At 36.5% G+C, this 26,527-nt stretch overlaps 1 protein-coding gene across 1 annotated transcript in view; it reads left to right on the top strand.

Moving 5' to 3' along the window:
• Positions 1-926: 926 nt before the first annotated feature.
• The window catches only part of SHCBP1L (SHC binding and spindle associated 1 like), a 44,316-nt gene continuing 18,715 nt past the window's right edge, over positions 927-26,527 (top strand). Inside the window, exons 1-7 of the mRNA XM_007110960.2 lie at positions 927-1,038; positions 1,335-1,754; positions 3,287-3,436; positions 10,849-11,063; positions 11,987-12,073; positions 12,143-12,361; positions 23,336-23,441. Of these exons, the coding sequence (XP_007111022.2) occupies positions 991-1,038; positions 1,335-1,754; positions 3,287-3,436; positions 10,849-11,063; positions 11,987-12,073; positions 12,143-12,361; positions 23,336-23,441 (1,245 nt within the window). The 5' untranslated portion in view covers positions 927-990. The remainder of the gene's footprint in view (positions 1,039-1,334; positions 1,755-3,286; positions 3,437-10,848; positions 11,064-11,986; positions 12,074-12,142; positions 12,362-23,335; positions 23,442-26,527) is intronic.

The raw sequence follows: 26,527 nt of genomic DNA, 5'->3' as shown, positions 1-26,527 counted from the left end.
TTTATGCATTGCCTGGCACATAGCAGGTTCCTAACAAATATTTGTTTTCTTTCTCTTTTTTTGGTGGGAGGTTGTTGTTGTTTTCGAACTTCTGACTAAGACAAGTGGTCTCTATTATTCTGAACCTAAGAATAAAAACCCCAAATTTTATTAAAAACAAACTTTTTCAAGAGATGCTTGTGTAACTGATTTTACTTTTGGTGAGTAAAATCTACAGTGTGGGATCATTTTTTTAAAAAATCCAGGACTTCTGACAAAAAGAAATAAACTTAGAGTTAAACATGATGAATGTTGTAATTATTCCCTGAACTATAGTTACACGATATTAGTACTAACACTTTCCTCAAAATAAACTCCAAATTTAACACAGTGTCCTTCCAGATCAGGGGGAAGGCAGGCAGGTGTTTTCCCAATGGTGTTCCTCTCCGTGGGTGCTGTCAGCCCCAATGCAGTATTTCACAGCTAGACTGTAAACAAAAGTTATTCCAGTTGGCTCAACGAACATTCAAGAGTGAAATCACAGAAACGAATGGTCTCTGTTCTCCAAAGTATTATCTTGAGCAGACTTTTATTGTGAAAGTGTTTATAGTTTGACACATTACTCCCAGCTGGAAATTTGCATCCAGTTTAACAGTTACATAATATAATCTTTCACGTGAAAATTTTGAGCAAAACAATAGGGGCATGAAAATAGACTAACCTATCCTTCTTGGCAGAAAGTGTCTTGCTTAAAATGTAAAAGAATTTTATTTTGGGAACCCTGTGAATATGTTGGAGGAAACCTGGGTCGTTGGATTTGACACTGGAGTTTCCTCTAGTAATAACCAGAAAGTTGTAGTTATAATCACCACCCAGTATAAAAATAAATTTTCCTCCAGGCTGTGTTTGTGCAGACACGTGTGTGTAGAGGGTCAGGTACCACCTACATTCGTTAGGTCATGGGGACCTGCAGGGTGACGCACAATCACCCTGAAAACGTGTGAGGACCCTATGAAAACCCTCCATGGGGAGAGAATTCTGTCTCTGGATGGTTCTGAGGTAAGCAGGGTGAGGTCAGAGCCAGCGCCCGCGGAGTGGGCATCATCTAGTGGTGCCCCTCCCCCGCCCGCCAACAGCTGGCCCAGAACCTTCCTCCCCCCCGCCCCGTCGCGCCCCACAGTATCCCTACCCACCTCCAAGCCCCAGAACCACCCGCGACACCCAGACCCGCGCCCACCACCCCATCCCCCAGCTCCCTCCAAGCGGGATCCCCTCGAGCCGCCGTGCTCGTTGCTCGCCCGTTGGCCCGCGCGATCCGGCGGGAAAAGCGACTAACGGCTGCCGCTGGCCCGCAGGGTGCTGAGGAGATGGCGTCGGGATCCAGAGCCACGATGCCTGAAGACTCGGTCCGAACCGTCAGCCCCGGCCGGCGAGGCGAGAAGGCTGTCTCCGCGCTCAGCGGGGACTCGGTGGAGGCGGGGACCCTGAAGAGCGCCGCGTCTGCCGTGCGGTCGGTGGTGGCCTCCCCTCGCTCCGTGAAGCGGAAAGCCGGCCGGGAGGCGGCCCAGCGGCGGCTCCAGCTCCTGCCGGGCTCTCAGGCCGAGGGCCGGGGACAGGGGCCCAAGGAGGAGGAAGAGGAGCCCCTTCTCTCAGTGCCGGAGGAGGATGACGAGAAGGCGCAGCCACTGCCCCCAGTCTGCGTGTCCCCCATGAGGGGGATGTGGCGGGAGGAGAAGGTGGCGCTGTATTGCGACGAGGTGCTGCAGGGCTGCAAGGTGAGGAGGAGAAGAAAACGGACGGGAATCCAGCACCGAGGGACTCGGGTCTTCCTCCTATGCTGATGTGGGTACAGAGGGCACAAAGAAACCCTGCATTTCAAAAAGTAAATTTACTCCACACTTCCAGGGCTTCCACCTTGTTAGAGGTTCCCAGGCCTTGTTAAAGGAGTTCCAATTAGATTTTCCTTCAAACAGATCACATAGTGTTTTCTGGTTTTCTGAGAGGTTATCAGTGCCCAGGTATGCATCTTAGTGTTTTCGTTAACAATCTGTGCCCAAGCATAAGGATAAGATTACTTAGCCTTGACTTTTACACTACAATAACTCAAAACGTTTACACTTTAAGAGTGGTTCCCAGCCATCAGTCTAGGATGTGGAATGAGGTTTTGTAAAGAAGATACATACCTGGTAACACTGAATAGAGCAAATATTGTTTTTTCTAACCTGTTTTTTTTTTTAAGTTATAGCAGAAGAATTTGTGTACAAGGATTTCATTGCACCGATGTTTATAAAATTTAAAAACTAGAAACTAAATTTCCAACTATGGGGGCTGTAAAGAACTTGTGGTGGCTTCATGTAATGGAAAATCATGCAGCTGTAAAAATTATGTTTTCAGAAACTATAGATATGCTTATGCCATAATGTTAAGGAAAAAACATCAGAAGACAAAACATATGCTTCATATGTATGGATGAATATATGCATAGAAAAAAGACTGGAAGGAAATGCACCAAAATATCAACAATGGTTATTCTGGCTGTCAGGATTAGGGGTGGTTTTTGTTTTCCTTATATTATCTGTATTTTGCAGATTTTCTGTAGGTTAACCATATTTTATAATCAGAAGAAAAAATTTAAAAATACTGTTACCATAAAACTAGAATGGTATTTAATGACCAACTTATATTTGATATTCGGGGTTGGAGAAGGCTAGACCTCTTAAAGCCAATTGAAAAACATTTATATAAATCACAGTGTCATTAATCAGTCAGGGTCTAATGACTGAGTTTCATAATAGTTTATATTATTTATCATCCTGAGGTCACTGAATTGAAATGTAGAAAATCAAATGGGCAGTTATTTATTGAATGCTTAATATGCTCATTTGTTTTATAGAGTGGATTTCTATTTTAAATTTTTATGTACTGAATAAATTTTAAATAAAGTCAATGAATCTTTAAGTTTCAGAAAAAATCATTACTAAGTTTTTTAACATGATAATAACTATGTTTTTATATGTATAATTACAGTATACTTTTTGCTCAGTGGATTAATAAAACAAATTACTTAGAACATAATAAGTAGATGTCTCATCTCTGAGTTACTCTATTGAGTGAATAGATCTCTTTTAAATTTATTTTAATTTTTAAATGTTTTCCATTAAATATAGATTCAGTTAAAAATCTATTATTTCCCAGGTTTTTCATTATTTAAGGGTATATTGGTTTCATATTTAAATAGAAATCAGTAAAAATATATATAAATCTATAATTTCATATATTTATATGTATCTATTTTTTCTTTTGTTAGGCAGAAGATGCTGATGATGCTATGAGTAAATACCTATCAGAAAAATTAAAGTTGAAAGGCAAATGGCTTGGAGTCTGGAAAACTAATCCTGAGCTATTCTTTGTGAAATATGAAGAAGCTTCTATTTCTTTTGTTGGTATACTGGTTGAGGTAAATAATTTTCACCTGATCCTTGTTCTTTGAGTGAAATTATCAGTTCTTTTTAAGACCAAAATGTAACCTTATTAATTTGAGGCTTTGATACTTAAACAAAGGTTGACAAAAGTTTACTTCTATTTTAAGTTTCTAAGCAAATTAATAGTGTAAAAAGAAGGTAAGGAGGGATATTAGCACCCATTTACCTATAAACAGTTGTCATTAAATCAAATTTAGTAGTATTACATAATATTTATTAGCCTAGTTTCAATTGCTCAAATAACATAAAAATAACTAAAGTGCATTTCTTAAAATTTAGTAACTTAGGCTTTAATTAACTTGGGCCTTTTTTCCCCATCATTTCTCTTTAATCTTCATTTATCTGAATGAGGTTTAGTTACATTAGGAAAGAAAAAAATAGACCAGAAAACTATTGGTAAAATTTGAAATATCTTCCTATGAAAAGTGCCCTTTTAGTATAATACATCCACTTCCAAACCTTCAGCTGATACAATTTTGCTTTTATAGGTCTATACGTTAAATATTGTAGCATATTTGACATCATAAATTTGATTCACTTAAAGGTTAATTATCCTTGTATAGAAATCAATATTTACTATCACAAATGGTACCTCTGTTTCAGATAGATATTTCAAATCTGTGGTTTCGGTGACAAGAAAAATTTGTGTTTGAAACTCATTACATTGCACACTGCCTGAAAACAATTCAATTCTGTGTTATATGGAAAAGTAAATTAGTGGTATTTTTACAGTAAAGGATGGCATATTTTCAGTCTTAGATGCTACAAAAGAATATGAAAGTCTTGGGATTAATTTTCCAATAATACTCTATTTTTAGTGGTTCTTTGAAGTTTGACCAACTTCAGATTTTGAGTAGATTTTGCCTAGAACTCTCATAACTTCTTTGGACTTTTTTCATGTGGATAAAATAAGAGGAGGTGGACTCTATAGTATCTTAAATTTTTTTTTTTTTTTTTTTTTGGCGGTACGCGAGCCTCTCACTGTTGTGGCCTCTCCCGTTGCGGAGCACAGGCTCCGGACGCGCAGGCTCAGCGGCCATGGCTCACGGGCCCAGCCGCTCCGCGGCATGTGGGATCTTCCCAGACTGGGGCACAAACCCGTGTCCCCTGCATCGGCAGGCGGACTCTCAACCATTGCGCCACCAGGGAGGCCCCCCAGAATTTTTTAACAGTATAAGTTCGGGTTTTTTCAGTCAAGTTTTATGAGGAAGTCCCACATATACAACATATTAAAGTGGAACATTTCTGATTGAAATGAGGGATGGTATCATAGCAATTGCTTGGCTTCTCTCTCAACATCACAAGATAGCCCCTACATTCCATAAAACTTTTCAAGATCCCTAAAGTTACATGGAAACTCACTGGATTAGGTTATCCAAAAATTCTGTCAAGTTCTAAGATTTTACATGCAATATATTTGCTCTCTTCCTTATTCCAAAAATAACAAACAAGATTACACATAATTAGATTGCTTTAAAATCCTCTAGGAAATGCTAACGTCCTTTAAACATTAGAAAGGTAGTAAGAAAAGCAAGAACAAAAGAAAAGCAGAATAATATATTGGCAGATTCTAATTCTTTGCATTACAAGGCATTGAGACTAGCTCTTGGGACCTCTTAAGATTGTGCTGCACAATTCAGATTTGGTGGTTTTGTCTGTCTCTACTTCTGTAGTCTTACTTGGATTGAAATATCAATAGTGCTATATAATGCTCCTTGTTCTGAAGTCACAATAATTTATTCCTATGGACCTCAATCTCTGGCTTTAGCTTTAGATGCTATATTAGTTTTTCTATTGCTGCTGCAACAAATTACCACAAATTTGGTGGCTTAATATAAATTTGTTATTTTACAATTCTATAGGAAAGAAATCTGACATGGGACTAATTGGGCTAAAATCAAGGAGTAGACAGGGCTCATTCCTTTCTGGAAGCTCTGGGGGAAAATCTGTTTCCCTGTCTTTTCTAGCCTTTATAAGGTACCTGCATTCCATGACTTGTGGCCCCCTTTATCCAGTTTCAAAGTCCTTCTCACACTATCTCTCTGGTTCCCTACAGTCTAGAAAGATGCTTTTTTTAAAAGCATCTTTTTTTTTTTAAGTCCATTTTAAAAGACTCATGATTAGAATGGGCCAAACTGGGTAATCCAAGAGAACTTCCCCATCTCAATTCCTTAACCATAATTACATCTGCAAAGTCCCTGTTGCCTTGTAAAGTAATATATTCACAGGTTCTAAGTATTAGGGGACCATTTGAGGGCCATTATTCTGCCTAATACAGATCCATACAACAAAGAAAAAAACTTGGAAATATAATATTTGATTGGAAGGAAATCTAACATATCCTTCATCTTTGTTACAAAGTGGGCCAAATATTAAGGAAACTTTTTTATAACCTCTGTAGAAAGCAATTTGGTAAAATATATTAAGAACTTTAAAACAGTTTATTTGTTGTAAGTCAGTTATTTCTCAATAAAGCTGGAAGAAATAAAAATAGTAATAAATAAATAGACCCCACTGCACAGAAAAATAAATAAAAATTAAAATGTTCATTTTATTTCTAGAAATTCATTGTATAGAAATCATAAATGTAGAAAAAGATTTATGTATTTAAGGTAATCAAGTCATATTTATAAAATTTAAAATTGGGAAGACCATAAAAGTTTAATAATAGGATACAGGTCAAATAAATGATAATATATTCATAAGATAGAATATCATGTAGATATAGAACTTATGATAACAAAAAAACTCTTAATGATTTGGAACGTGCTCATTGTGTACATAAAGTAAAACAGGAGACACAAAACTAAATATACAGTATGATCCAACGAAGTACATAGGAATAAAACTGGAAGTTAAAGAGCAAAAGGTTAACAGTGATTATCTCTGATGACAGAATTTTGGTTGATTTTTTAAAATTTTGTAAAAAAAGCATGTCTAGTCACCATCAGTAAGCTTTCTTGGACAACATGCTTTAAAATTTTGTTTATATCCCTTGATGAAGGCTTAGAGAATCTTTAATTTACAGATGTTTAAGGGAATTCTCAGTGGATTCTGGAAATTGGTTATTTACCTGATTCTGCTATATCATAGTTGTAAAGAGGAAATAGTAACTTTGAGCTGTGCTCAACATTCACAGCTTGCAACGTGGTTGTTTCCACACACTCCCAACTCCAGTAATAGGCTCCTTGGTTTTAAAGCCTGTTTTAAAACTTGGTGATCTCTAGACCTGCTGGACAGCTTTTGGGATCTCCATCATCATCCTAGAAATTTCTTTCATCATTCTCTTGTGTAAATAACCTATTTCTCCAAATTCCTTTTTTCTTAGTTTATTCTCTCATTTTGGCCAAGGATCTTATCCTAATAGCTTCACAGGTAAGGGCACAAAGTAGATAAAATTTTTGTGATATTGTGTGCTTGAAAATATCTTTACAGATCTTCAAGTTTACTTGACAGATTAACTGGGTACACAAATTCTAGGTTTGATTTCATGCCCAGAATTTGTAAAATTCTATTCCATTGTCTTCAAACTTCCAGTGTTGCTGGTTGAGAATCCAGTGTCACTGATTCTTTTTTTTTTTTAATTACATGAATGAATCAATAGTTTTTATTTTATTTATTTATGTATTTATTTATTTATTTATGGCTGTGTTGGGTCTTCGTTTCTGTGCGAGGGCTTTCTCTAGTTGCGGCGAGCGGGGGCCACTCTTCATTGCGGTGCACGGGCCTCTCACTATCGCGGCCTCTCTTGTTGTGGAGCACGGGCTCCAGATGCTCAGGCTCAGTAGTTGTGGCTCACAGGCCCAGTTGCTCCGCGGCACGTGGGATCTTCCCAGACCAGGGCTCGAACCTGTGTCCCCTGCATTGGCAGGCAGATTCTCAACCACTGCGCCACCAGGGAAGCCCACTGATTCTTTGATTATATATATATATAGATAGATAGATATAGATATAGATATAGATATAAAATATATGTATATATTTTTGTGGCTGTGTTGAGCCTTCATTGCTGCACATGGGTTTTCTGCAGTTGCAGCGAGCAGGGGCTACTCTTTGTTATGGTGCACAGGCTTCTCATTGCAGTGGCTTCTCTTGTTGCGGAGCAACAGGCTCTAGGCTTGCGGGCTTCAGTAGTTGCGGTGCGTGAGTTCAGTAGTTGTGGCACACGGGCTTAGGTGCTCTGTGGCATGTGGGATCTTCCTGGACCAGCACTCGAACCCATGTCCCCTGCATTGGCAGGCAGACTCTTAACCACTGTGCCACTAGGGAAGTCCAGATGATATATTTTTTCCTGTCTGAAAACTTGTAGTATCTTCTCTTATAGTATTGTCCCCAGAGTCCTCCACCAAAATGATAGCAAAGGAATTTTTTAAAAGGTACCCAAGGAAAAGAGATAGAAAAGGAGACAATAGCAACACAATTTAGAAGATGTAAAACATATAAATAAATGACAATTGACTGAGTAGAGCTAAGAAAGTTGAATTCTGTTTACAGCAGGGAAAGCCGGAAAAAAAAAAAAACCACTTGATTTACACTGCATAACCCCAAAGGCTTAGGAATTGACTGTACTTAGAACTTGAATTGCGTTGAAGATGGAGCTTGAATTCAAGAAGAATTGCTTGAAAGCTATTTAAGAAACAGAGACTTCCCTTCCAGGAAGATGGAGTAGACAAACTTTTCCATATTCTTCCTATCAAGTACAGCTAAAAACCCTGGATTATATGTATAAATAAACATAAGACTCTGAAAGTTGGAGAGAAGGCAGATTGTCTAGGGACCTTGTGACACAAGGAATGACATGATGATGAGTTCTCTGGGCTTTGCTTCATATATCCTAGACTGTGTACCAGAGGAGCTGGAAATCTGGAAACACCATCAGTTCAAAAGAAAAGATCTAAAGATACTGATATATGAAGTTCCCGTGGAAAGAGCCTGGGCAGAACATCTTACAGTGGATCCATAGTAGACTTGTTCCACACAGACCTTCCAATTACCTTTATAGTGCTCAACTCTTAAATATGAGCAGACAGCCAAGGGTCACCAGACATTTGACGAAACTTTAATATCAAAACAGTGGTTAAAACAGCAGAAAAGAAGACATTTGGAAGAAACAGATGACAGGGAGAAGAAAAACACACACACATATATAAAACTATCAATATTCTCAGAAAGAAGAGACAAGCTAAAGCATTCATGAAACAAGAACTGGATCCTGGGCTTCCCTGGTGGCGCAGTGGTTGCGCGTCCGCCTGCCGATGCAGGGGAACCGGGTTCGCGCCCTGGTCTGCGAGGATCCCACATCATTCATGAAACAAGAACTGGATCCTGGGCTTCCCTGGTGGCGCAGTGGTTGCGCGTCCGCCTGCCGATGCAGGGGAACCGGGTTCGCGCCCTGGTCTGGGAGGATCCCACATGCCGCGGAGCGGCTGGGCCCGTGAGTCATGGCCGCTGGGCCTGCGCGTCCGGAGCCTGTGCCCCGCAACGGGAGGGGCCACAACAGAGGGAGGCCCGCATACCAAAAAAAAAAACTGGATCCTATATGATGGGAAAATTCCAAGAAAGAAAGAGAGCTTTGGGAAAATAAAAATACAACAGCAAGTGAAAAACTGAATAGAAGGATTAGAAGCATTGGAAGATAAAGTGGAGTAAAATCTCCCATAAAGTAGAGCTGAAGGAGTAAGAAATGGAAAGGAAAGAGAGGAGAGTAGTTAGGGGATTGGGTCCAACATCCAATTAAATGTTCTAGAGAGAGAAAAGGAAGGAGGGAGGGAGGGAGGAAAGGAAGAGGAGAAGGAGAGAGAGAGAGAAATAGGAAGAGGAGAAAACAAGAAAAACAGAGGAAAGAAAATTGTCAAGTTGTGAAAGTTTCCTAGAACAAAAGGACATGAATTTCTACATTGAAAAGGCCCACTGATTGTCTAGCACATAGTGAAATTTGAGAACACGAGAGCCAAAGAGAAGGTTGAGCAGGATTACAGAGAGAAAAACAATAAGTTCATATAAATGATCAAGAGGCAGAATAGCATTGGACTTCTCAAAAGTAAGTTCTTAAGTTTAAAAGGCTATGTAAGTATATTGTCAACAAAGTGATATCCTAACCTAGAATTCTATACCCAGTCACACTATCTGTTAAGTATAAGAGTAGAAAAAATTTTCTCTTTTCAAGGATGTCATATAGTATACAGCCTTTTCAGGTTGGTTTCTTTCACTTAGTAATACGCATTTAAGGTTCCTCCATGTCCTTTCATGGCTTGATGGCTCATTCCTTTTTAGCACTGAATAATATTCCATTGCCTGGATGTACCACAGTTTATTTATCCATTCATCTACTGAAGGGCATCTTGGTTGTTTCCAAGTTTTGGCAATTATGAATAAAGCTGCTATAAGTAGCATCAGGTAAATAAAATCTACTTAAAAATAAACAATTTTATTGGAGATGTACTTGATTGATTACTGGAAGTGTATTTTTTTCAGCTTTATTGGGGTATAACTAACAAAATTATAGGATAGGGTGTATAACATGATGATTTTATATATATATATACCCATATACATTGTGAAAGGATTCCCTTCATTAAGTTAATTAACATATCCATCACCTCACATATTTACCCCGCCCCCTTATTTGGTGAAAACATTTAAATTCTCTCTTAGGAAATTTCAAATATATACTACAGTGTTATCAACTATAGTCACTATGCTAGACATTAGATCCTCAGACCTTATTCACCTTATAGCTGAAAGTTTGTACCCTTTTACCAACTTCTGTAATTTTAAATTTTGTGTTAATACGTAGCATAATTTATTAATTTTTAAAGCTACTGTCAACTCAGTGGTTCTCAAGCACTGATTTTCAGACGTGCTGGAGGTTATCACTCTATTGTGGTGAAATGAGACAAGTAAGCACAATATAGTGTGTTGTTTATGAAGCTAAATTTATTCAACCTAAGGACTTTACCTTGTTTTTTAGGACTTCATTTTTTGATTATGTCCATTCTACTTTTTTTGGTACTTTATTAGCCTTTCTTTTAAGAATAATGTAATATAGATAGTAGGATTTTTAAAAACATACTTTTATGACAAAATTAGTCCAAAAACTTTTTTTAATACTACTGTTTTATAAAATCCCAAAGTCTGGCAACTCAAACTTAGAATAATGTGGGAGATAGGCAATTCCTCTTATGAACCTTAAAATTAATGTTGTTTAAGAATTAGTTTGAAAAATTGTGTTGATATTCAATATTGATCTATTATTATTATGTATGTTGATTGTTAAAGAAGTCATAAAAATTTAAAAGAAGAAATTTTATAAGTAGGTCATATTTGAGAAAGAATTCTTGTGGTTTACTTTCATTTATAATTACAAATTTTATAATATTTATCTTAGGTAACTTGTAAACTACGCCAAAGCGCATCATCTTGTTTCAAAGTTACTGTTTCTGTTGCTGAGCCCTTTTCTTCTAACATTGCAAATATTCCAAGGGATTTGGTCGATGAGATTTTGGAAGAACTAGAGCATAGTGTGCCTCTCTTGGAAGTGTACCCTGTTGAAGGACAAGATTCTGATTTACATGATATTGCTTTGGCCTTGGAAGTTGTAAGGTATTAGAGGTTTTTTCTTCTGAAAGTTCAAGTTCTCATATTCAAAAAGTTAATTTAATATGTAAGTCTTGTTCATACAGGCACTTTATTTAACTTTTACTCACTGCTGAATTCAATTTTTCTATTTTTAATGAACATACTTGTAACTTTTACTTAAAACATTCTCTCTTGTGGAAGTATTATATATGGGCAGTAAGTTTGCTGTTTTTTGATCTTGCATTTTACAAAAATTGAATTTTGAACAGTTCTAGAGACAAGTAATGCTAAATTCTAGGCAATTCCCTGGCGGTTCAGTGGTTAGGACTCAGCGCTTTCATTGCCGGGGCCCAGGTTCAATCCCTGGTCGGGGAACTAAGATCTGGGAAGCTGCACGGCACAGCCAAAAAAACCCAAAATCCAAAAAACAAAACCACTAAATTCTGTTCATATTTAAGCATCTTAAATATATTAGATTTCATTTTTCCCATTTAAAGGCATTACAAATACCTGATGTCATCATCCCCATTGTGACTGCTTCTTACAAGTTGATACAATTTGAGAGAAACTATACGTAAGCATAATACAGAATATTGGGAGCATGTTTTTGTTTTCCTAATGCTCCCCCAATATAAAAATATGATGATATATCAAGTATTATTTCTTTGGTAAACAAAATCATAGCCACAATCTGTGAAATGTGGAACATGAATTTTACAATCCCACTTCAAGAAACATTATCTTATCTGTAGTAACTTGAAATAGAATGCAGATCATCTAATGTATAAAGTTTTACTTTTAATATTAGTTCTCTGAAAGATCATTTTGAAATATTTTTCTTAACAATTAAGATTCATATAAAGATTTCTGACATCAGAATGTCTTTTTAATTCTAAACATGTACTGGCTGATTTTGATCACTGTCATCTCAATTTGATTTATCATAGGTTTTTTTATGACTTTCTTTGGAGGGACTGGGATGATGAAGAAAGTTGTGAGAATTATACTGCTTTGATTGAAGAAAGAATTAATTTGTAAGTATAGTTAAAAGCATTCATCACATTATGTAAGATAAACATTGTAACTATACTGAAACTTTTCAGGTGGTGTGATATACAAGATGGAACAATACCTGGTCCTATTGCACAACGTTTCAAAAAAACTTTGGAGAAGTATAAAAACAAGCGAATCGAGCTCATTGAGTATCAGAGCAATATTAAAGAAGATCCATCTGCAGCAGAGACTGTTGAATGCTGGAAAAAGTACTATGAGATAGTAATGCTCTGTGGATTATTGAAAATGTGGGAAGATTTACGCCTCAGGTAATAATTTGTTCTATTTTAAATGGAAACAAAAAGATTGCATGGTCATTCTTTTATCATATCACTTGTCATATATGTTACCCTAATTGAAATAGATTATAAAAGTAGATGTCCAATTTATAAGCACAGGTGCAACTACCAATATTGGAAAATTATTTTTATATTAGCTAAATTCACTGAAATCATTGTTTTGGGTTTTTTTGATGAAAAAGAATCTCATAAATCTAGTCCTTTCCTTACCTTTCTTCTTTACCTTCTTAATTTTGGCCAAAGCATAAGAAAAGAGTAAGTAGACATCATCTACATATAAAATGAAAAGTAGAGAGAGAGTTGACTAATTTGGCTGCCTCATAATTTCTTTTCTAACCAAAATAATTTGATGTTTTTTTGATGTTTTAAATAAAATAGTGCAGATTTAACCAGCATCATTCTCCAGAATACTTCAAAATGTAATAAAATATTTTTACATTACTGTGCAGTAAAATATATATTTCTGTCTCTGTTTGAAATAGAGGGGAAAGAGGAATTCTTGCTCATGACCCCAAAATTAATGGAAAATCTTGACTGGAGCCACAGGACTTTTGGCTATTTCATACTAAGTTGTTAAGCTCCTTCCTTTGTGCTCCACCTTTACTCATTCTTTGCCGTAAGAATTCTGAGCCATATTTTACTTGTCTAACAATTAATTATTAGCCTAAATATATTCTTTTTCTATTTTCTTTCAAGTTTGACCTTTTTTTTAAAAAAAAATATTATTTATTTGTTTATTTATTTGGTTGTGCCGGGTCTTAGTTGCGGCATGGGAACTCTTAGTTGTGGTGCGCGTGTGGGATCTAGTTCCCTGACCAGGGATTGAACCCAGGCCCCTGCATTGGGAGCATGGAGTCTTAACCACTGTGCCACCAGGGAAGTCCCCAAGTTTGCCCTTTTTAAAAATCACTAAGAATCTCATTCTAGTGCCCATTTTTGATGTTTCATTGTTATTGGGATTCCTGTGTAACAAAACCTTAGGATTACTTTGGGGAATCAGTATAGATAAGATTTTTGAAATCCACTTATCTAGAAATCCAGATTCAATGAAAGTTGAATTTTAATACAAGTTATCATCACTAGACTTTATATTCTAATGGTATAGGGCAACACAGAGTCCTCTCATCTTAAAAGTTATAATTACAGAGAATCTTATTCCAGGGGTGGTGGAGTGAGTTAATTGGTCAAACCCTTCCATAGATAACAATTATAATATCTGGAAAAATATATTAAAAGTCTCCAAATATTTTAAGGCACTGTGAAATGACCAAAAGCAGCAGAAACCAGAAAAGTTTATCCTTAGAATGGGTAAGAAATGGGAACTTGTGGCATTCTGGTCTGAGGGTCATCACCAGTTCTCATAGCCCAGGCAGCAAAAAAAATGGCATCTTACTGTTTCAAGGTGACAAAGGACAGTGCTGGCAGAGCAGCTGGAAATTTAGTTGGGATAGTCTGAAAGTGAGAGAACTGCAAAAGGAGTCAGACCCAAAATTTGAGCATAAACTCTGCTCATATCCTTGGCTGTCCACTAAACTTTGCTAGCAATGGCAGGGGAGAGAAATCTGGGAACTCTGCTAAATAAGGAAGTATAAGAGCGAAACATGGAAGTTGAGAGAACTGAGCAGAGATGTCAGCTGCTACATACCTCAAGGAAAACATTTTGCATTTTGAGGTCAGGCAAGTTAACTGCCTGCTAAAATACAAGACTACCAATCCTCAGAAGAACATAACACAAGAGTTACCAGAATATATTATCCAAAATCTCCAGTGTTCAACCCAAAATTAATAGATATGCAAAGAAGCCAGAATTTTAGATCTATCCTCAGGAAAAAAAGAAGTTAATGGAATCTGATTTTGGGTGGGCCCAGATGTTAGATTTGTCAGACAAAGACTTCAAAGCAGCTGTTATAACTATATCAGAGAACTAAAGGAAAGCATAGTGTTAATAAGTATACAGAGACTCTCAACAGAGAAATGAAAACTATAAAATAGAACCAAGAATTTCCAGATTCAGCTCTGACATGCAAAGAACTTGTGAGTTATCATTCCTATCCTTACAACAAGAAAAAAGCTGAACAAACTTGAAAATTACTTTCTTGGAACCATCAGAGAACTGAGGTCACAGGACAAACTGCCACCCTGAAATCTGGAGAAAGGTAAGAGTCACAGCTAAGATCTGCTTACCTTGAACAGAACCCACTAGAGCCATAAATTGTAAAAGACTTAAATGGTAATTTTGATAGATTGCTGGAGGCTGAATGTTAACGAGTATGAGAGAAACTCCTGGGGAGCTGCAGTTCCTAGGGAGACCTCATACCTTTGTGGGGTTTTACCTCCAGGAGTCTCACTAGGTTCTCAGGTGAAGAGCCAAGAAAGATCCCATTATGACTGTGGGTGAAGGGAAAAGTAACCATTGTGAAATATACCCTGACCATTCTCCATAACAAAGATCTACTCTCCAGGGGAAAAGACTTTACCAGAGCTTTTTCCCACCTAGAGGAAGGGCATTTCCCTGACTCTAGCCCCATCTAGCCTTCTTGTCTGGGGAAAGAGGGGACTAAGAAACACTTGTGAAGGTCACAGTTTGGCGATATAGACTCAGTAAAAGCCTGATAATCAATCATAAGAATATAGAACACTTCCTCTCTGCCAAAACTGAAAACCACACCAACAGGATTCCAGTATAATAACTGGGTTATAGTTAAAAGAGCTGTAAGACACAGACTCTTCCAAGAGTAGTTTTAAAGGAAGCCCAAAGATATATAGAGGAGACAGAAATATGGAAACTACAGGAATTTGAAGCCTCTGACACCTAAAACTACAACAAACAAACACAGGCTACCTCCTGGTTGGATTAATATAAAACCTCACACTAAAAGCCTATCTACCTCACTTCCTATTAGCCAATACATCATGCGTGGGTTTCAACAAAAAATTATAAGATATGCTAAAAGGCAAGAAAAAACTAAGTCTGAAGAGGGAAAGCAAGCATCAGAACCAGTCTCAAGTATGATTTTGGAATTAACCAAACAGGAAATTTAAAATAGCTATGATTGGGACTTCCCTGGCAGTCCAGTGGTTAGGACTGCGTGCTTCCACTGCAGGGGGCACAGGTTCAATCCCTGGTCAGGGAACTAAGATCCCGCATGCCATGCAGTACAGCCAAAAAAATAAAAAGCTATGATTAATATGTTAAGGACTTTAATGGAAAAAAAGTACACAACCTGCAAGAACAGATGGATAATGTAAGCAGAAGATGGAATCTGTAAGAACAAATTAAAAGATCATGCTAGAAATCAAAGACACTGTAAATAGAAATGAAGAATGCCTTTGAAGGGCTCACCAGTAGATGGGACACAACTGAGGAAAGAATCAGAAAACTTGAAGATATGTCAATTGCATTGTCTCAAACTGAAATGCAAAGAGAAAAAATAATGAAAAAACAACAAAACATCCAAAAACTGTGGAACAGTTTCAAAGAATATAGCATATGTGTAATTGGAATACCAGAAGAGAAAAAGGAAATGCAGCAGAAAAAAAATTTAAATTAATAATGGTGAAAATTTTCCAAATTAAATGCAGACACCAAACCACAGATTCAGGAAGCTTAGAGAACACCAAGCAGGATAAATACCCCCAAATTGTATAAATAGGCATATTATATTTAAACTGAAGAAAACCACAGATAAAGAAAAAATCTTGAAAGAAGCCTAGGGGGGTAAGGAAACCCTACCTACAGGTGAACAAGAATGAGAAATACAATGGGCTCCTTATAAGAAACCATGTAAACAAGATGATAATGGAGTGAACTATTCAAAATGTTGAAAGAAAACCACCATCCTAGAATTCTATGTCTAGTGAAATTATCCTTCAAAAGTGAGGGGGAGGGCGTCCCTGGTGGCGCAGTGGTTGAGAGTCCGCCTGCCGATGCAGGGGACGTGGGTTCGTGCCCCGGTCCGGGAAGATCCCACATGCCGCGGAGCGGCTGGGCCCGTGAGCCATGGCCGCTGAGCCTGCACATCTGGAGCCTGTGCTCCGCAACGGGAGAGGCCACAGCAGTAAGAGGCCCACGTACTGCAAAAAAAAAAAGAAAAAAAAAAAAGTGAAGGGGAATAGCTTCCTTAGACCAAAAAAAAAAAAAAAAAAAAGAGCAAACTAACAAAAACCAAAGGAACTTGTCACCAGTAGATTGGCCTTGCAAGAAAGGCTAAAGGAAGTTCTTCAGGGAGAAGAAAAATTATTAAAGGTCAGATCTACTTATACAAAAGAAGAGCTTTGGAGGAGGAATAAATGAAGGTAAAATCTTTTTTTTTCTTATTCTCAATATATCTCTATCAATCTAAAAGATAACTATTTAAAGTAATAGTAGTTATGATGGTATTGGGTGGTAATTGTGTATGGATTGGTTAAATAAGTGACAGTAATATCATAAGGGATGGGAGGGGAGAAATGGGAATACTCTGTTAAAAAGTACCTGTACTATACATGAAGTAGTATAGTGTTATTTGATGGTGGACTTAGTTTAAAATGTATATTGCCATCTATAGGGCAAACACTAAAAAACTTTTTAAAATAATTGATATGTTAAGAGGGAAGATAAAATGGAATCACTAAATGCTCAACTAAAACTAGAGGAGGCAAAAAAGGAGGTACAACAAATAGAAAACTGTTGCAAGTGTAGTAGATATTAATTTAACGATATCAATAATTACTTTATTTTAAAAAATATTTATTTTTATTTATTTGGCTGTGCTGTGTCCTAGTTGTGGCACGCGGGATCTTTTTAGTTGTGGCATGCGGGGTCTTTAGTTGCGGCATGCGACCTCTTAGTTGCAGCGTGTGGGATCTAGTTCCAGGACCTGGCATTGAACCCAGGCCCCCGGCATTGGGAGCATGGAGTCTTAGCCACTGGATCACCAGGGAAGTCCCTCAATAATTACTTTAAGTGTGAATGATCTAAATACATAAATCAAAAGATAAGAGATTGTCAAAGTGGATAAAAAGACAAGATTCAACCATATGTCATCTACAGGAAACCCACTTTAAACATAAAGGCTTAGAAATGTTCAAAGGAAAAGGTTAGAGAAAGATACTTCATGCTAACACAACCATTAAAAAGCTGGAGTAGCTATATTAATTTCAGACAAAGTAGGCTTTCAGAACCAGTAAAATTATCAGGAATTGCATAATGATAAATGGTTTGATTTTCCAAGAAGACATGACAATCCTTAATGTGTGTATGCACCCAACAACAGAGAATCAAAGTATGTGAGGCAAAAACTGATAGAAATGCAAGGACAAATAGACAAATCCACTATTATAGTTGGAGACTTCAGCTTCCCTTTTTCAATAGTTGATAGATCAAGCAATAATAAAAATAGATCTAGAGGAGAATTCCTCTTATTGAAAAAGAACATTACAGAAACTCTACAGCTAACATCATACTCACTGGTGAGAAACTGTATGCTTTCCCTCTAGGAATGAGGCAAGAATATTTTCTCTAATCACTTCTATTCACCATCATAGTAGAAGTCTTAGATAGTGCAATAGGACAAGAAATAGAAATGAAAGATATACAGGCTGGGAAGGAATAAATAAAACTCTTTACAGATGACATGACTGTCTACATAGAAAATCCTAAATAACAACCACAATAACAAACAAGCCTGGAAGAAAAAATGAGTATAGCAAGTTCACGGGGTGCAAGGTTAATATTCAAAAGTCAATTTCTTCCACCCCAATGTTCATAGCAACATTATTTATAATAGCCAAGATATGTAAGCAACCTAAGTCCATATAGATTCAATGGAATAGTACTCAGCAATATAAAGAATGAAATTTTGCAATTTGCAACAATATGGATGGACCTGGGGGTATTATGCTTAGTGAAATAAGTCAGACAGAGAAAAACAAATACTGCCTGTTATCATTTGTGTGTGGAATATAAAAAATAAAACAAACTGGTGACTATAACAAAAAAGAAACAGACCTACAGATATAGAGAACAAACTAGTGGTTACCAGTGGGGAGAGGAAAAGGGGGAGACACAAGATAGGGGTAGGGGATTAAGAGGTACACACTACTATGTATAAAATAAATAAGCTACAAGGATATATTGTACAGCACAGGGAATATAGCCAATATCTTATAATAACTATAAGTGAAGTAAAATCTATAAAAATTTTGAATCATGTTGTACACCTGAAACTAATATAATGTTGTAAATCAAGAAACCTCAGTTAAAAACTCAATTGCTTCCTTATATACCGGGAACAATTTAGAATTCTAAAAAATACCACTTACAGTAGAGCCAAAAAAATGAAATACTTAGGTATAAATCTAACAAAATATGTATAGCATCTATATGTGAAAAACTATAAAACTATGATGACAGAAAAGCAAAGGGAATGTAAATAAATGAAAGGATATTCCATGTTCATGGACTGGAAGACTCAATGTTGTTAAGATGTCAGTTCTTTCCAACTTGATCTATAGATTCAATGCAATCCTAATGAAAATCCCAGCAAGCTGTTTTGTAGATACCAACTACTTCTAAAATTTGTATGGAAAGGCAATAGCCTAAGATAGCCAACACAGTACCAAAGAAGAATAAAGCGGGAGTACTCATACTACCCAATTTTAAGGTTTACTATAAAGCTACAGTAATCAGAGGAGCATGGTATTGGTGAAGGAATAGACATATAGATCAATGGAACAGAATAGAGAGTCCATAAATGGATCTACACAAATATAGTTGACTGATTTTTGACAAAGGAAATTAGAGAAAGGATATTCTTTTCAACAAATGGTGTTAGAATAATTGAATGTCCTTGTGCAAAAACATGAACTTAGACACAGACCTTACACCTTTTACAAAAAATTAACTCACAGTGATCCATAGACCTAAATGCAAACAAACTAAGACTTCTAGAATAAAACAGAAGAAAATCTATGTGACTTTGGGTTTGGCAATGAGCTTTTATATACAACACCAAAAGTATGATCCACGAGAGAAAAAGATGATGAATTAGACTTCATTAAAATGAAAAACTTCTGCTCTGTGAAAGACACTGTTAAGGGAATGAAAAGATTAGCCATAGATTTGGAGAAAATATTTGCAAAACACATATCTTAGAAAAGATTTGTATCTAGGGGAATTCCGTGGCAGTCCAGTGGTTAGGACTCTGTGCTTCCACTGCAGTGGGCACAGGTTTAATACCTGGTTAGGAACTAAGATCCTGCATGGCATGTGGTGTGGCCAAAAAAAAAAGAGACATATCTAATATATAGGTAGGTAGATATAGATATAGATAGATCTCTTAAAATTCATTCATAAGTAGCAAATAACCCAATTAAAAATAGGAAAAGGACTTAAACAGACACCTAACAAAAGAAAATATATAGATAGTAAATGGTAAATAAGCATATAAAAAGATGCTCGAGGGACTTCCCTGGTGGCACAATGGTTAAGAATCTGCCTGCAAATGGAGGGGACACAGGTTCAATCCCTGGTCCAGGAAGATCCCACATGCTGCGGAGCAACTAAGCCCGTGTGCCACAACTACTGGTCCTGCGCTCTAGAGCCTGTGAGCCACAAATACTGAGCCCGCGTGCCACAACTACTGAAGCTTCCGCGCCCAGAGCCCATGCTCCACAACAAGAGAAGCCACCATGAGAAGCCCATGCACCACAGCAAAGAGTAGACACCGCTCGCCGCAACTAGAGAAAGCCCACACGCAGCAATGAAGACCCAACACAGCCAAAAATAAATAAATCAATAAATTTAAAAAAAGATGCTCAACATCATTTGTCATTAGGGAATTACAAATTAAAATGAGATCTCATTATAACCTATTAGAATGGCTAAATAAACAAAACAAAGCAAAAACCTGACAATACCAATTGCTGACAAGGATGTGGAGCAATAGGAACTCTCATTATTTATGGGAATACAGAGTAGTACAGCCTCTTTTCAAGATGGTTTGATAGTTCCTTAAAAGCTAAACTTATTCAAACCGTTGGTATTTACCCAAATAAGTTGAAAATATGAACAGAAAGAAAAAGATTATTAAGGAATAGTATGAGCAATTATATGCCAACAAATTAGAAAACCTATATCAAATGGACACAATCTATCAAAACTGACTCAAACAGAAACAGAAAATTTGAATGGACCTATAGCAAGTAGGGAGATTGAATTAGCAAATTTAAAAACTATCCACAGAGAAAAGCCAAGGACCAGATATCTTCACTGGTGAATTCTACCAAACATTTAAAGAAGAATTAACACCAATTTTTTTTTTTTTTTTACAAACTCTTCCAGAAAATAAAAAGAGAAGGGAACACCTCCCTAACTCATTCTATGAGGCCACTATCAATCACCCTGATACTAAAACTATAGAAAGACATAACAAGAAAACTACATAAACTATCCCGTATAAATATAGATGCAAAATCCTCAGTAATACTTTAACAAACTGAGTCTAGCAACATATAAAAAGGATCGTACATTATGACAAGTGGACTTTATCCCAGGAATGCAAGGTTGGTTTAACATATGAAAATAAATCAATGTAATACACAATAAAGCCATATTATCATCTCAAATGTTACAGAAAAATCATTTGACAAAATTCAACACTCTTTCACAACAAAAATTCTCAAAAAGCTTGGAATAGCATGGATCTTTCTCAACCTGTTTGAGACCATCTATGAAAAACCTATAATTAACATCATACTTACTGATGAAAGAATGGATATTTCCCAGCCTAAGATCAGGAACAAGACAAGAATGTCCAGTCTTGTATTCAATTGTACTAGAGTTTCTAGCCAGAGCAGTAGGCAAGAAAAAGAAATAAAAGTCATCCAGATCAGAAAGGGAAAAGTAAAATTATCTGTACTTGCAGATGACATGCTTGTATATAGAAAATCCTATAATGAAATACTGTTCCACGCTATAAAGAAATAAATTGCTGATACACAAAATAACATGATGGATCTCAAAATAGTCTGACTGAAAAAAGCCAGACACGAGAGTACATAGCATATTCCATTTTAAAATTCCATTTAAAAATTCCAAGAAAGGGAAATCTATGACAGAAAGCAGATCAGTGGTTTTCTGGGAGTGGGTGTGGAGGATTGACTGCAAAGACGCATGAAGGAACTTATCAGTATGATGGGGATGTTCTATATCTTGATTATTATGATTGAGTTAAATGGATGTATACATTTGTGAAACCTCATAGAATGGTTCATTTAAAATGAGTGTCTGTTATGTAAATTATACCTTAATAAAGGTATAATTTTAAAAATCAGGGGGCTTCCCTGGTGGCGCAGTGCTTGCGAATCTGCCTGCTAATGCAGGTGACATGGGTTCGAGCCCTGGTCTGGGAAGATCCCACATGCCGCGGAGCAACTAGTCCCGTGAGCCACAACTACTGAGCCTGCGCGTCTGAAGCCTGTGCTCCGCAACAAGAGAGGCCGCGATAGTGAGAGGCCTGCGCACTGCGATGAAGAGTGGCCCCTGCTTGCCACAACTAGAGAAAGCCCTCGCACAGAAACGAAGACCCAACACAGCAAAAATAAAATAAATTAATAAACTCCTACCCCCAACATCTTCTAAAAAAAAAAAAAAAATCACATATATCTTTAATTTCAAAACTAGGATTGTGTGAGAAACTACTTATTTCCTGCATGTAAGATGCTTTATTCTTTGAGCAACTAGTAATTAGCTATACAGTGCAAAAAATGTATGAGTAGTTCTCTCAAAATCAAAACCAATTGCTTAAATAGGTATAAAAATGCTGAATGGGTTTGATTTTGAAATGTTAAATGAAACTTTTGCTTTGGAGGACATTGCTAGTATCTTAAAGTTCAAAATTTAATAATTGGTGTCATAAATTATTAGAAACAGTCTTCTGAAATTTTAAGCTTTACAAAAATATTAACAATTGAAATATAAGCTGAAAAATATTGGTATTAATGCTGCATCCCATTAGCATCAAGCAATAATCAAAGTGCTGCAGAGAACCCAAAAGATTACACCTAAGGAGACTACTGGTAAATATGTTGAAAAAGGAGTATCCCTTTTGGCTGACAGTAACGGTAAAAGTTATACTCAATTTTTTTTTCTTTCTTTTGATGACACTTAAATGATTGATAGGAAACAGGAACTGTAAAGAAAAGCAGAAAGAAGAGAAAGAATGGAATTAACTAAAAGTGATGAACATCGCTTGGCACAGGGAGATCAGCTCGGTGCTTTGTGACCACCTAGAGGGGTGGGATAGGGAGGGTGGGAGGGAGGGAGACGCAAGAGGGAAGAGATATGGGAACATATGTATATGTATAACTGATTCACTTTGTTATAAAGCAGAAACACACCATTGTAAAGCAATTATACTCCAATAAAGATGTTAAAAAAAAAAAGGAAGTGAAAAAAAAAAAAAAAGCAATGAAGAGGGAAGCTAGAATTGTTCTGCTGGGAGGCCAGCAGCCAGCTATATCTATGGAGAACTTAACCTTTGAAACACTAACAGTCTGTTAAATGAACATAGTATCTCAAATTAGACATGTCCCAAAACATTCTTATACCTCAGTATCACAGACATAACCTATCGCTGCTTCAAGTATCTACAATTCAGTGTATTATGAAAGTACAATCAAGAAAATTTCTACTGTATTGAAAAGTTGAGATGATTGTAGTGGGTTGCACGCAGATTTTCATTAAAATGAAAAGATTTTAGAATTCAAAGCTTTAAACACTTAGTTATCGAAAAGATTTCAATTGTCTCATTGCTCTGAAGTTGCTCATTGCTCTCAAGAAGCTTAAAATTAGTGAAACCTATTTCTCAAAGATGCTTAGTACCAAGTTTTAATTTTCTAAGTAAGTATATGTTGAGTCTTTTTCATGTTAATTTAATCATAAATAAATGTTTTCAACTTCAGAGTTCATGGGCCTTTCTTTCCAAGAATTCTGAGGCGTAGGAAAGGAAAAAGAGACTTTGGAAAGACTATAACACATATCGTAGCAAAAGTGATGACTACTGACATGGTAAGAAATACACTATTATTATTTGTTCATTTATATAGCTGCATATAATCAGAAAAGAAGCTCTTTGAAGGTTGGATTCTTATCTGACAGTAATGCCTTATTTCCTCCATTACGTCCAGCTCAGAGATTGGCAATTAATAGGTACTAAATAAATATATGTCAGCAACTATTTACAGAGTACTAGTCTTGTTGCTAGGAGCTATGCTAGTAGCTACGGGAGACAAACACGAGAAATACTGCATTTGAGGGAGATACAGTTTTGAACCAGACCCACAGTCTTGCTTCTTCCATACATTTGACAAGTTTGAATTACGGTGGAGATGTGGACAAGTAAATAGGCTATTACAATTACAACACAAAATGATAAATGCTATGATACGAGTATGTACAGAAGGCATATAAGATGGGTACATAAGCCAGAGGTAGGAATTCTGGCAGTGCTGGCTGGAAGAAATAACCAGATGAAACCTGAAGGGTGAGCATAAATTTAACCAGCCCAAGAGGTGAAAGTGTTCTAAGTCAGAGTAAATATTTCTATCTCATTTGACCTCTCAGTAGCATTTCACAGCTCTCTCCTTGGAAATACTCTTTTTCATTGTCTTCTGTTACAATACTTTGCTGGTTTCAGTCTCTCTAGTTTTTTTTATCCTTCTGTCCTCTAAATGCTTGGAACTTATCTTTTTTCTTCACTATAATATCCCTAAGTGATTTATCTGATCTCTTCCCATGACTTCAGTTATATACACTGATAATCTAAAATGTGTATCCACAGCCCACATTTTCGTTCTGAGACCCAAACCTATATGTCTAGCTGCCTATTACTCATCACCCCTTGATTACCTCATGAGTACTTCAACTCAGATGTCCACAATTAAATTCATGATCTTATCCATTGACTTGTTTATATTCTAGAGTTCTCTTTTTCAGTAAATGGCACCACTATCTACCCAGTTGTTAATTACAATCTTCTGAGAGTTAGCCTAATCCTGTCCCTCATCACTTTCATGTACCCTCTTTTATTCCTAATTAATACCATATCCTGGTGTACACCATATTGTTTCAGAGAGCTACTGCACATCCTTTAGGTCTCAATTTAAATGTCATTTCCGTAGAAAAAGGCTTTCTCAACCTTCCAGAATACATTATACTACATATTCCCATGTACCCTGAACATTCCCTTATTGGCACTTTTCCTAATAATGGAAATCATGATTTCATGATTTCATAATCATGAAATTATTATGATTATGATTTCATAATCATGACTGTATTAAATACTTTTGTGGCTATCTATTGCATGTCTGTCTCTTTTACTAGAATATGAGCTTCTTGAGAGCAAGGGGTGTATGTTTACCATTCATCCAATCACCTAGCATGATGCTTAACATGAGGTAGGTGCTGAGCAGTTTTTGTTGAATTAGTAAATGAGTGCATGTTTGACAAGAGAGTATGGGGTATATGTGAAGAACTAAAAGAAGTCCAGCAAGGATGGTGTTTAATACCTAGGAGGAGAGTGGTTAGAGATAAAGCTAGACTATTAGACTGGTCTTATCTGCTATTCTACCCATTTTTATTATTTTCAACAAAATTTAACTTTCCTTTGATTTGCTTATTAGATCAGATTTTCAATAACATTAATTATTCCACCAATTATATTTGTGAACATCTTTTAAAACATCATTGTAAAGTAAGGTATAGATTTTGCTTTTATCTCCAGCCTTTTAAAATATTTTTATTTTTACTTATCTTTTTTTGTTTGTTTTTAAATCTGTTTTGGCTTTATTTTCCTATATGGCAGTAAGAAATTTCTTTGATTTTTATTCAGTGCTTTGCAACCCTGTCTTCATTTGTGTAAGTAAATATCCATGAACTTCAGAGGACAGGATAATGAGAGGAAGGCTACTCTGAGAAGGCAGTGTCATCAACTTCCACTTTGCTTAGATCTTTGATTTTAGATTTACCTTTGAGGTTGACAAAATATTTTAATTTGATGGTAGTCGCAGCTATGTACATAAGCCTTTAACAATTTTCTCAACTTTGAAGATTCTTTACTGTGCTGATGAGGCGGATGATCTCTGGAGCCAAACTGCCTGGATTCAGATTCTGGCTTTGGCACTTACTACTTATGTGATTTTCAACAAGTTATTTACCCATTTGTGCTTTAGCTCCTCCTTTGTAAAATGGGGATAATGCCTTATTTCCTTATTTATAGAGCTATGAGTGTTCCTTATTTATAGAGCTATGAAGATTAAATGAGTTCATATTTGTGATGTGCTTAGAATAATGGCCAGCACATAGTAAGTACTAAATAAATGTTTTATTACTACTATTATGACTACCACCACCACTGACACCTTATAGGGTTTTTTGAGGATGAAATGAGATGCTATGTATAAAATACCTAGCAGTGTCTGGCACAGAGTGGTTTTTCAGTAAATTCATTGCCTTTTCTCTTTCCCTTCTTGCTTGTATTCTTTGCTGACCAACATTACTACAAGTTCTTCTCAGCATCTTTACCTTATGTCTCACTAACATACAACAATCCTAAATTTGAACTTATTAATTTAAAAAAATTTTTAAATTTATTTTTTTATACAGCAGGTTCTTATTAGTCATCAATTTTATACACAGCAGTGTATACATGTCAATCCCAATCACCCAATTCAGCACACCACCATCCCCATCCCCCTGCGGCTTTCCCCCCTTGGTGTCCATACGTTTGTTCTCTACATCTGTGTCTCAACTTCTGCCCTGCAAACTGCTTTATCTGTACCATTTTTCTAGGTTCCACATACATGCGTTAATATACATTTGTTTTTCTCTTTCTGACTTACTTCACTCTGTATGACAGTCTCTAGATCCATTCACGTCTCAACAATTGACTCAATTTCATTCCTTTTTATGGCTGAGTAATATTCCATTGTATATATGTACCACATCTTCTTTATCCATTCGTCTGTTGATGGGCATTTAGGTTGCTTCCATGACCTGGCTATTGTAAATAGTGCTGCAATGAACATTGGGGTGCATGTGTCTTTTTGAATTATGGTTTTCTCTGGGTATATGCCCAGTAGTGGGATTGCTGG

The sequence above is a fragment of the Physeter macrocephalus genome, chromosome 4, assembly GCF_002837175.3.
Source record: "Physeter macrocephalus isolate SW-GA chromosome 4, ASM283717v5, whole genome shotgun sequence".
NCBI classification, from domain to species: Eukaryota; Metazoa; Chordata; class Mammalia; order Artiodactyla; family Physeteridae; genus Physeter; species Physeter macrocephalus.
This window is presented reverse-complemented; position numbering and strand designations above follow the sequence as displayed.